The sequence below is a fragment of the Mustelus asterias genome, chromosome 5, assembly GCF_964213995.1.
Source record: "Mustelus asterias chromosome 5, sMusAst1.hap1.1, whole genome shotgun sequence".
In the NCBI taxonomy this organism is placed as follows: domain Eukaryota; kingdom Metazoa; phylum Chordata; class Chondrichthyes; order Carcharhiniformes; family Triakidae; genus Mustelus; species Mustelus asterias.
The window spans coordinates 146,250,650-146,262,966 of NC_135805.1; the positions used below are offsets into that span (position 1 = coordinate 146,250,650).

At 51.7% G+C, this 12,317-nt stretch overlaps 1 protein-coding gene across 1 annotated transcript in view; it reads left to right on the forward strand.

Annotated features, from left to right (window-relative positions):
* The first annotated feature begins 478 nt into the window (after nt 1–478).
* Nucleotides 479–12,317, forward strand: part of LOC144493871 (RNA binding protein fox-1 homolog 3-like) — a 59,882-nt gene continuing 48,043 nt past the window's right edge. Inside the window, exons 1-2 of the mRNA XM_078213445.1 lie at nt 479–612; nt 9,714–9,959. Coding sequence (XP_078069571.1) covers nt 523–612; nt 9,714–9,959 — 336 coding nt within the window. The 5' untranslated portion in view covers nt 479–522. The remainder of the gene's footprint in view (nt 613–9,713; nt 9,960–12,317) is intronic.

Sequence of the window (12,317 nt, forward strand, 5' to 3'; positions counted from 1 at the left end):
CTTTTCTTTTTAAATCCCCTTTTCTCCCCTCTTTCTCCCCCTTTCTCCATTCCCCTCTTTTATTTGTCAGTTAATTCCCCTCTTCCCTGCCACTGTCTCTCTTTCTCGCTCTCCCATACTCTCCCTTTCTCTCTATCTGAGGGCCTCAAACTCTCTCTCTCCCCCGTTCTCTCTATCTGCCCCTTTACCCTTTCTTTATTGATCTCTTTTTTATCCACTTGCCTTCACCGCTTCATTTCTCTCCGTCCCTTATTCCCCCTCTCCTTCCTCTCGTCTATTTTTGTCTCTGACTATTCCTTTCAGTTTTTTCTCCTTCGCACTGGCCTGTTTGCTTTATCTCTCCCCGATCTCCCTCTGCTTTTTTCTCCCCCCCCCCCCCCCCACTCTTCCTCTGTTGCTTTTCCTCTCTCTTGTACCTTTTTCTCTCTATTTCTTTCGCTCTCTCTGTCGCTTTCTCTCTCTGCCTCCTGCTCTCTCTCTACTCCCTTGCTCGCCTGCCTCCTTACCTGGGTACTATGTGCCATGCTGTCTTCACCGCCCATGCTACTCCACCCGTATACCTTGCCGGTGTACCCACAGGCAGCCGCCCAGTGTTATCCTGGAGTTGTACAGGTAAAGGCGCATGTTTGAAGTTTCAGTAACTCGCTCAGTTAAGCAACGTTTTGTGTCTATTTCTGTCCCGGCCTAAATAGTTTTTGGAATCTGAGATCATTCTGGGGGGAGGGGAAGTGGGGAACATTGGGAATATGAGAGTGTTACCACCTGACACCCTCTCCCAACATTTATGTTGTTTTAGCTCTACTGATAATCCAGCTCCCTCACACCGTCTCTCAGTCACCCCTCTCCCCCAGCGCCGTGTGTTACTGACGGTATCTGTACTGATGTTAATCCAGCTCCCTCACACTGTCACTCAGTAACCCCTCTCCCCGGCACCCTGTGTTACTGACGGTATCTGTACTGATGTTAATCCAGCTCCCTCGCACTGTCACTCAGTAACCCCTCTCCTCCAGCTCACTGTGTTACTGACTGTATCTCTACTGATGTTAATCCAGCTCCCATAATATTCATCCTCTTCCAATCCCTCCATGGCCCCTCACAGCCTCTCTCTGTCTGTTTCTCCAGCCCCTATAATATGATCCTTTTGGTTCAATCCCCTTGCCCCACCCCACCCCCAACCTCTCGTCTCCCCCCCACCCCTGACCCCTCACCCCCGCCATCCCTGACCCCTGCCACCGCCCCCCTCCCCCATCCCCTCACTCCCATCCCCACAACATTGGGCAGTGCTATGACATCTCTGCGCTCCTTGAATTCCGGTCTGTGAGGCAATCCCCAGTGAACCTCAGTCCTGGTGTTATGTTCTTTGTTGTAGCTCTGCACCAACCTCCGCCACTGACAGGAACTTGCTCCGCGCAGGTTGGCTGCTGCCTCTCATAGTGTAAGCACTGACGACATCTCCGCATGAAATGTTTTAAGTTCATTTATTAGTGACAAGTAGGCTCATACTAACACTGCAGTGAAGTTACTGTGAAAATCCCCTAGTCGCCACACTCCAGCACCTTTCGGGCACACTGCGGGAGAATTTAGCACGGCCAATACACCGAACCAGCACGTCTTTCAGACTGTGGGAGAAAACCCAGGCAGACATGAGGAGAATGTTCAGACGACTCACAGGCAGTCACCCAAGGCCAGAATTGAACCCGCGTCCCGAGCACTATGGGGCAGTAGTGCTAATCGCTGCGCCAATATGCCACCCTCTCTCTAATCTCTCCTTTGCAAATGAACGGAGCATATGTTATGAGGGAAGTAACGGTGCTATTGGGAGGGTGCTGAAAACGTTCCCGTGAGTGCTTCCAGGGATGAGCGGCACTGGTTAGCACTGCTGCCTCACAGTGCCAGGGACCCGGGTTCAATTCCAGCCTCGGGTCACTGTCTGTGTGGAGTTTGCGTGGATCTCCCTGTTGTCCCCGTATGTGTGTGGGTTCCCACCGGGTGCTCCGGTTTTCTCCCACAGTCCAAAGGTGTGCAGGTTAGGTAGATTGGCCATGATAAATTGCCCCTTCGTGTCAGGGGCATTAGCAGGGTAAATGAGGGTTACGGGAATAGGGCCTTGGGACTGTGGTCGGTACAGAATCGATAGGCCGAATGGCCTTCTGTACTGTAAGGATTCTATGAGGAGCGTTGATAGATTGGGAAATGTGGGACTCTTCTCCTTGGAGAAGGGCCAGCTGAGTGGAGGGAGGGGGAGAGAAAGTGGCTCCCATTAGAGTTTAATAAGTCGGCCATTTGGCCCGTTGAGCCTGCTCTGCTTTTCCATGAGACCATGATTGATCTCTTGGCGGAAGGATCAAGAATGAGAAGGACACAGGTTTCGAGTGTTTGACAAAGGAAGCAGTGAAGACTTGAGCAGGAACTAGGGCCTGCAGAGTGTGGTGGAGGCAAGTTCCATTGAGGCCTTCGAGAGGGCATCGGAGTGTTGTCTGTGAGTAGGGAGGGTGCAGTGTCGAGGAGCAGGCGGTGGGAGGGTTAGTGAGATTCGGTGAGGTGCTGTGGGTGGCGGGCTGCCAGGGTCACCGTGGGGCAGAATGTCCTCATTTATTGTGTAAATGATTATGAGGAGTGTGGAATATTGGGGTTGAGGTCCCTCAAGAATTCGATTCCTCTCTTTCTCGCTGTCAGAGTAATGTCTATGCTTTTCCGACAGCACACTCATCTTATCACTTCAGAAATGTCCCACCCGCCGTCTTGGCTAGGCCTTGGTGTTGTCAAAGACCGACTATATTTGGTCGCTGTCGCCCTGTGCGTGTGTGTGTGTGAGAGAGAGAGAGAGATTCCTCGCTAATCTGTGCAGGAGTAAGGAAGTGTTCCCTCTCTAAGTAGACAGATACTGAATTAGCTGTGGGCGCCAGCACCTTTTAAGGAGAAGGTTTATTTATAACATTGCAGTTCTTGTGTTGTCTATTGCAACTGAGAGAGGCTCTCAGGAGGAGGCCCATTCAGTCCCGTTCTCGAGCCTGTTACACAGGAACGGGAGGAGGCCCATTCAGTCCCGTTCTCGAGCCTGTTACACAGGAACGTGAGGAGGCCCATTCAGCCCCTCGAGCTTGTCACACAGAAACAGGGGGAGGCCCATTCAGTTTCGCCTGGATTATTGAGCTGGAATCCTCAACTATATATGAATCTACCTCCGACTGTGCAGCACTCCCACTGGTACCTGGGCAGGGTAAACAAACAATTATTCATTGTTGGTAGTGTTAGAAATGGATCTCAGACCCTGAATCAGTTAAAGAGACTCTGTGTCAGCTCGGTTATAGGGATACACATTCTGTCTCGGTCAAAGGGGTACACACATTCTGTCTCGGTTAAAGGTGTACATGCATTCTCACTCGGTTAAAGGGGTACACATATTCTGTTTCGGTTAAAGGGGTAAAGACATTCTCGGTTAAAGGGGTACCCATATTTTGTCTTGGTTAAAGGGGTACACACATTCTGTCTCCATTAAAGGCGTACAGCACATAGACAGCAGCGATTCAAGAAGGCAGCTCACCTCCACCTTCTCATGACCAACTTGGGATGGGCAATAAGTGCTCTCCAGCCAGCGGCCCCCATGTCCCACAAATGAATTAAAACAATTCTGTCTCGGTTAAAGGGGTACACACGTTCTGTCTCAATTAAAGGTGTACATACGTTGTCACTCGGTTAAAGTGGTACACACATTCTCAGTTAAAGGAGTACACACATTCTCACAGTGAAAGGTGCACAGATATTCTCTCTCGGTTAAAGAAGTACACACATTCTTTCAGCTAAAGGTGTACGCACATTCTGTCTCTGTTAACGGTGTACACACATTCTCTCTTGGTTAAAGGTGTACACGCATTCTCTCTCAGTTAAAAGGGTATGCACATTCTCTCTAGGTTAAAGGCGTACAAACATTGTCTCTTGATTAAAGGTGTACACACATTATCTCGGGTAAATGTGTACACACATTCTCACTTGGTTAAAGGTGTACATACATTCTCGGTTAAAGGGGGATCCCCTTTAACTGAAAGGGTATCCCCCTTTAACCGAGAGAAAGTGTGTACCCCTTTCAATGAAAGTGTGTACCCCTTTAACTTAAAGTGTTACACACTTTCATTTAAAGGGGTACACATATTCTTGGTTAAAGGTGCACAGATATTCTCGATTCAAGGGGCTCACATATTCTGTCTCAGGTAAAGGGGTACACCCTTTCGGTTAAAGGGATACACACATTCTTGGCTAAAGGTGCACAGATATTCTCGTTCGGTTAATGATGTACATACATTCTTGGTTAAAGGGGTACGCACATTCTGTCTCGGTTAAATGTGTCCATGCATTCTGTCTCGGTTAAAAGCGTACATACATTCTCACTTGGTTAAAAGGTACACATATTCTGTTTCGGTTAAAGGGGTACCCATATTTTGTCTTGGTTAAAGGGGTACACACATTCTGTCACCATTAAAGGCGTACAGCACGTAGACTGCAGCGATTCAAGAAGGCAGCTCACCACCACCTTCTCATGACCAACTTGGGATGGGCAATAAGTGCTCGCCAGCCAGCGGCGCCCATGTCCCACAAATGAATTAAAACAATTCTGTCTCGGTTAAAGGGTATACACGTTCTGTCTCAATTAAAGGTGTACGTACGTTGTCACTCGGTTAAACGGGTACACACATTCTCAGTTAAAGGTGCACAGATATTCTCGGTTAAAGAAGTACACACATTCTCTCAGCTAAAGGTGTATGCACATTCTGTCTCGGTTAAAGGTGTACACACATTCTCGGTTAAAGTTGTCCACGCATTCTCTCTGGGTTAATGGGGTACATGCATTCTCTCTCGGTTAAATGGGTACACACATTCTCTCTAGATTAAAGGTGTACACACGTTGTCTCTTGATTAAAGGTGTACACACATTGTCTCAGATAAATGTGTACACTCATTCTTTCTCGGTTAAAGGGGTACACACTTTCTCTTACTTAAAGGGGTACACACATTCTTGGTTAAAGGTGCACAGATATTCTCTCGATTAAAGGGGTACACATATTCTGTCTCAAGTAAAGGGGTACACACATTCTTGGCTAAAGGTGCACAGATATTCTCGCTCGGTTAAAGATGTACATGCATTCTCAGTTAAAGGCATACACACATTCTCGGTTAAAAGGGTATACATTTTCTCTCAGTTAAAGGCGTACACACATTCATGGTTAAAGGTGCACAGATATTCTCTATCGGTTAATGGGATACACACATTCTCTCTCGATTAAAGGGCACCCACATTTCTATTCAGTTAATCAGGAGTGCGGCTTGTTTTTGGGTGAGAAAATGTCACTATGACCTTGAGGAATCTGCCTGTCAACTTGCTGCATTCTTGTGGAGGAGGGGGGGGGAGTGGGATTGGTGGAGGATGTTGTGGTCAAGTGGTCCCAGTCACCCAGCTGTCATTGATAAGAGACAGTTGTCGAAATAGCTTGGCACTGACAGCTGCCAGCTGTGACTGAGCAGCTGTGAGCAGTGCTGAGAGGGAGGGCCAGGGCCTGGGGTGAGGGGGATGTGTTTGGCACAATGAAGACAAGGTGACCATACATGGGCAGGTCTGGATTAGGTGGATGAGGGGCCTGGCCTCCCTCGGCCTCAGCCTTATCCTCCCTTCCCCGCCTCCTGGCCCTCCACTGCTGATACTATTGGCCAGGATCACAGAGAGGAGGGGAGAGAGACAGTCACCCACGTGGGCTACGTCATCCTCTGGGTTAAAGCCAGCTTCCGACGTGACGGGTGGGATGCAAGACTGGAAGATGCCATGCTCCTGGAAGGCCGCTTTGCGTTGCCATGGGCAACCAAGCCTCTGGCCGTCTCTGAGGGACTGTGGACTGTGAGCTGCGTCAGGAAGGAGGTACCTGGAGAGAGAGGGGCACCAGGGAGGGAGGTTAGCAATGAATGGGGTCTCTGGCTGTATGGGGCAACAGGGGGTCCCATTCTGGTTTGTCCCTCATGTTAACGGGTGTGAGGGAGGGTCAGCGCTGAGGGAGTGCTGCACTGTCGGAGGGTCAGTGCTGATGAGTGCCGCACTGTCGAAGGGACAGTACTGAGGGAGTGCTGCACTGTCAGAGGGTCAGTACTGAGGGAGTGCTGCACTGTCAGAGAGTCAGTACTGAGGGAGGGCCGCACTGTCAGAGGGTCAGTGCTGGGGGAGTGCCGCACAGTCAGAGGGTCAGTACTGAGGGAGTGCTGCACTGTCGGAGGGACAGTACTGAGCGATTGCTGCACTGCCAGAAAGTCAGTGCTGAGGGAGTGCCGCATTGTTGGACGTTTTGGACTAAGCCCCTTTAGCTCTCCCAGGTGGATCTAATGAATCCCAGAGTTGCTCTTTTGATGATGAGCAGTGGAGTTCTCCCTTGTGTCCTCGAGCCAGGATGTATCACCCAATCACTGTTATCCATCACGGTATCTGCTGATTATCACATTGCCCATTGGAGGATTCCGTTCTCTTTCAGCCTCTGTATTGTGGACTGACTTCTCCATCAAATTGCATAGTCTCTCTTTCTCTCTCTCCATTTCTTTTTATCTACCTGTCTGTAGACCCCCACTCTATCTGTCTCCCAATACCTTTCTTTCTCTACCCTCTTTACAGCTCCTTCGCCCCATCTTTCTTGGGCATTCTTTCTCTGTCTATCTACCCATACAAAGATATGTAGAGGGACAGGTAGTATTGAAGAAGCAGGGGGACTGCAGAATAATTTGGACAGGTTAGGAGAGTGGGTAAAGAAGTGGTAGATGGATTACAATGTGGAAAAGTGTGAGGTTATGCACTTTGGAAGGAGGAATGGAGGCATAGAGAGTCAGTACTGAGGGAGTGCCGCACTGTCAGAGGGTCAGTACTGAGGGAGTGCCGCACTGTCAGAGGGTCAGTACTGAGGGAGTGCCGCACTGTCAGAGGGTCAGTACTGAGGGAGTGCCGCACTGTCAGAGGGTCAGTACTGAGGGAGTGCAGCACTGTCGGAGGGACAGTACTGAGGGAGTGCTGCATTGCCAGAGGGTCAGTGCTGAGGGAGTGCAGCACTGTCGGAGGGACAGTGCTGAGGGAGTGCTGCATTGCCAGAGGGTCAGTGCTGAGGGAGTGCTGCATTGCCAGAGGGTCAGTGCTGAGGGAGTGCCGCATTGTCAGAGAGTCAGTACTGAGGGATTGCTGCATTGCCAGAGGGACAGTACTGAGCGATTGCTGCACTGCCAGAGGGTCAGTGCTGAGGGAGTGCCGCATTGTTGGACGTTTTGGACTAAGCCCCTTTAGCTCTCCCAGGTGGATGTAATGAATCCCAGAGTTGCTCTTTCGATGATGAGCAGTGGAGTTCTCCCTTGCGTCCTCGAGCCAGGATATATCATGGAGGCATATTTTCTAAATGGGAAAATGCTTAGGAAATCAGAAACACAAAGGGACTTGGGAGTCATTGTTCAAGATTCTCTTAAGGTTAACGTGCAGATTCAGTTGGCAGTTAGGAAGGCAAATGCAGTGTTAGAATTCATGTTGAGAGGGCTAGAATACAAGAGCAGGGATGTACTTCTGAAACTATAAGGCTCTGGTCAGACCCAATTTGGAGTACGTGCTGGCCTTGGAAAGGGTCCAAAGGAGGTTCACAAAATGATCCCTGGAATGAAGAGCTTGTCGTATGAGGAACAGTTGAGGACTCTGTGTCTGTACTCGGAGTTTAGAAGGATGAGTGGAGATCTTATTGAAACTTACAGGATACTGCGAGGCCTGGATAGAGTGGACGTGGAGAAGATGTTTCCACTCGTCGGAAAAACTAGAACCAGAGGACACAATCTCAGGCTAAAGGGCGATCCTTTAAAACAGAGATGAGGAGGAATTTGTTCAGCCAGAGAGTGGTGAATCTGTGGAACTCTTTGCCGCAGAAGACTGTGGAGGCCAGGTCATTGAGTGCCTTTAAGACAGAGATAGATCGGTTCTTGATTAATAAGGGGATCAGAGGTTATGGGGAAAAGGCAGGAGAATGGGGATGAGGAAAATAGCAGCCATGATTGAATGGCGGAGTGGCCTAATTCTCTCCTATGTCTTATGGTCTTATCTGTCTGTGACACATTCTGTCTCTTGGTGTCTCTCTCTGTCTAGCCGTCTCTCTATCTCTACATCCCCCTCTCTCTCACTTATCTTTGACCGTATCTGTTGCTGTCCTATTCCCCGTTTGTACCTCCTTTTCTTTGTTTTTATGTCCATCTCTCTCTGTCTGACTGGTTCTCACTGCCAATCTCTCTCTTTCTGTTGCTGTGACTCTATCTGTCTCTGCCTTTCTCTCGCTCTTAGTCTGGCTCCCTGTCTCTCTCTCTCACTCTCTTTCTCTTTCTGTCTCTCATTCTTTCTCTGTATTTCTCTCTGTTTTTCTTTCTCTCTCTCACTGTCCCAAACTCTCTCTATCTCTTGTTCTCTCTTTGTCTCTTTGCCATTCACACTCCCACTCTCTCATTCCCCTTCGGTACCTTATTCTTCCCTTTTTTCCTGTTGCCCTCTCACTCTCCCTCTCTCTCATCTCTATCTCTCTCTCACTGTCTCTCTCCCTCAATCCCTCCTGTCTGTCTCTCTCCCTTGGTATCTTTCCCTCTCTCTGTGTTGCTCTCTGTCTTTCCCTCTCTCTCCCTCAGTCCCTTCCCCTCTCTGTCTCTCACCCTCAGTCCCTCCCACTCTGTGTCTCTCTCCCTCAGTCCCTCCCTCTCTCAGTCTCCCCCTCTCTGTCTTTCGCTGTCTTAAAGCCTCAGTCATAGACAAGGTAGATGGGGCATAGACAAGGTAGATAGTCAATATCTTGTCCCAAAGGTAGGGGAGTCTAAAACTAGAGGCATAGGTTTAAAGTGAGAGGGGAGAGATACAAAAGTGTCCAGAGGGGCAATTTTTTCACACAGAGGGTGGTGAGTGTCTGGAACAGGCTGCCAGAGGTAGTAGTCGAGGCGGGTACAATTTTGTCTGAAAAAATGCATTTAGACAGTTACATGGGTAAGATGGGTATCGTGGGATATGGGCCAAATGCGGGCAATTGGGATTAGTTTAGGGGTTTTTAAAAAAAGGGCGGCATGGACAAGTTGGGCCAAAGGGCCTGTTTCCATGCTGTAAACCTCTATGACTCTATGACTCTCTCTCTCTCTTTTTCTATCACTCTGTCTCTTCTCTGTCTCTGTCCCTCCATCTTTCTCTTTCTGTCTCTCTCTCTCTGCCCCTTCTCTGTCTCTCCCATTCCTCTCACAGTCTTTACCTCTCTCCTGTTCTCCCTCTCTCTGTTACTCTCTGTCTCAGTCTCTCGCTCTCTCACTGCCTCATTCCCTTTTGGCCTCACAGTTTCTCTTTGTCTTTGTTTCTATTTCTTTCCTTTGTCTTTCCTGCTCCCCTCTCAGTCTCTGCCTCTCTCTCTCTCTCTCTCCCTACCACCCTCTCTCCCTGCCTCTCTCTCTTTCTGTCTCTCTCTGTCTCCCTCCCCGTCTCTCTCTCTCTCTCTTGTTTTTACTCTTTTTATCTCTCTCTCTGTCTCTCTCCCCTGTCACACTTTCTATCACACTCCCTGTCTCTCTGTCTCTGTCTCTGTCTCTCTGTCTCTCTCTCTCTGTCTCTCTCTCTCTGTCTCTCTCTCTCTCTGTCTGTCTCTTTCTCTGTGTGTGTGTGTGTCTCTCTCTCTATTTACAGTCTGTTTCTAACTTCCTAGGGTGCTCAGGATGGGACGAGTTCTGCTGAAGGTTTACCTCAGGGGTACCCGCCACAGTACCCTCCTCCCCCACCACAGGGCCGGCTCCCTGCCGAGTACCCGCCTCCTCTTCCCCATGCCGGCCCTGATTTCCCGGGACAGCCGATACCCGAGACTGGACTCCGTCTCTACACCCCGTCCCAGACACTGATCGAACAGGCGGGCGCAGTGGACAGCACGATGACCGGAATCCCCCCTCCACCATCGGTGAGTGTCCAACCAAGTACAGTGTGAGCATGGCCTGTGCAAACACAGTGTGTGTGTCGGCCCTGTCCAGTCACAGTGTGTTTGTCCGCCCTGTCCAGTCACAGTGTGTGTCCGCCCTGTCCAGTCACAGTGTGTATCCGCCCTGTCCAGTCACAGTGCGTGTGTCCGCCCTGTCCAGTCACAGTGTGTATCCGCCCTGTCCAGTCACAGTGTGTGTCTGCCCTGTCCAGTCACAGTGTGTGTCTGCCCTGTCCAGTCACAGTGTGTGTGTCCGCCCTGTCCAGTCACAGTGTGTATCCGCCCTGTCCAGTCACAGTGTGTATCCGCCCTGTCCAGTCACAGTGTGTGTGTCTGCCCTGTCCAGTCACAGTGTGTATCCGCCCTGTCCAGTCACAGTGCGTGTGTCCGCCCTGTCCAGTCACAGTGTGTGTGTCCGCCCTGTCCAGTCACAGTGTGTATCCGCCCTGTCCAGTCACAGTGTGTGTCCGCCCTGTCCAGTCACAGTGTGTGTGTCCGCCCTGTCCAGTCACAGTGCGTGTGTCCGCCCTGTCCAGTCACAGTGCGTGTGTCCGCCCTGTCCAGTCACAGTGTGTATCCGCCCTGTCCAGTCACAGTGTGTATCCGCCCTGTCCAGTCACAGTGTGTATCCGCCGTGTCCAGTCACAGTGTGTATCCGCCCTGTCCAGTCACAGTGCGTGTGTCTGCCCTGTCCAGTCACAGTGCGTGTGTCCGCCCTGTCCAGTCACAGTGCGTGTGTCCGCCCTGTCCAGTCACAGTGTGTATCTGCCCTGTCCAGTCACAGTGTGTGTCCGCCCTGTCCAGTCACAGTGTGTATCCGCCCTGTCCAGTCACAGTGTGTATCCGCCCTGTCCAGTCACAGTGTGTATCCGCCGTGTCCAGTCACAGTGTGTATCCGCCCTGTCCAGTCACAGTGCGTGTGTCCGCCCTGTCCAGTCACAGTGCGTGTGTCCGCCCTGTCCAGTCACAGTGCGTGTGTCCGCCCTGTCCAGTCACAGTGTGTATCCGCCCTGTCCAGTCACAGTGCGTGTGTCCGCCCTGTCCAGTCACAGTGTGTGTATCCGCCCTGTCCAGTCACAGTGCGTGTGTCTGCCCTGTCCAGTCACAGTGCGTGTGTCCGCCCTGTCCAGTCACAGTGTGTATCCGCCCTGTCCAGTCACAGTGTGTATCCGCCCTGTCCAGTCACAGTGCGTGTGTCCGCCCTGTCCCGTCACAGTGTGTATCCGCCCTGTCCAGTCACAGTGTGTGTCCGCCCTGTCCAGTCACAGTGCATGTGTCCGCCCTGTCCAGTCACAGTGCGTGTGTCCGCCCTGTCCCGTCACAGTGTGTATCCGCCCTGTCCAGTCACAGTGCGTGTGTCCGCCCTGTCCAGTCACAGTATGTGTCCGCCCTGTCCAGTCACAGTGTGTGTGTCCGCCCTGTCCAGTCACAGTGCGTGTGTCCGCCCTGTCCAGTCACAGTGTGTATCCGCCCTGTCCAGTCACAGTGTGTATCCGCCCTGTCCTGTCACAGTGTGTGTCCGCCCTGTCCAGTCACAGTGCGTGTGTCCGCCCTGTCCAGTCACAGTGCGTGTGTCCGCCCTGTCCAGTCACAGTGCGTGTGTCCGCCCTGTCCAGTCACAGTGCGTGTGTCTGCCCTGTCCAGTCACAGTGTGTATCCGCCCTGTCCAGTCACAGTGTGTATCCGCCCTGTCCAGTCACAGTGCGTGTGTCCGCCCTGTCCAGTCACAGTGCGTGTGTCCGCCCTGTCCAGTCACAGTGCGTGTGTCTGCCCTGTCCAGTCACAGTGCGTGTGTCTGCCCTGTCCAGTCACAGTGCGTGTATCCGCCCTGTCCAGTCACAGTGTGTCTCCGCCCTGTCCAGTCACAGTGTGTATCCGCCCTGTCCAGTCACAGTGTGTATCCGCCCTGTCCAGTCACAGTGCATGTGTCCGCCCTGTCCAGTCACAGTGTGTATCCGCCCTGTCCAGTCACAGTGCGTGTGTCCGCCCTGTCCAGTCACAGTGCGTGTGTCCGCCCTGTCCAGTCACAGTGCGTGTGTCCGCCCTGTCCAGTCACAGTGCGTGTGTCCGCCCTGTCCAGTCACAGTGCGTGTGTCCGCCCTGTCCAGTCACAGTGTGTATCCGCCCTGTCCAGTCACAGTGTGTATCCGCCCTGTCCTGTCACAGTGTGTATCCGCCCTGTCCAGTCACAGTGTGTATCCGCCCTGTCCAGTCACAGTGCGTGTATCCGCCCTGTCCAGTCACAGTGCGTGTGTCTGCCCTGTCCAGTCACAGTGCGTGTGTCCGCCCTGGCCAGTCACAGTGCGTGTGTCCGCCCTGTCCAGTCACAGTGCGTGTGTC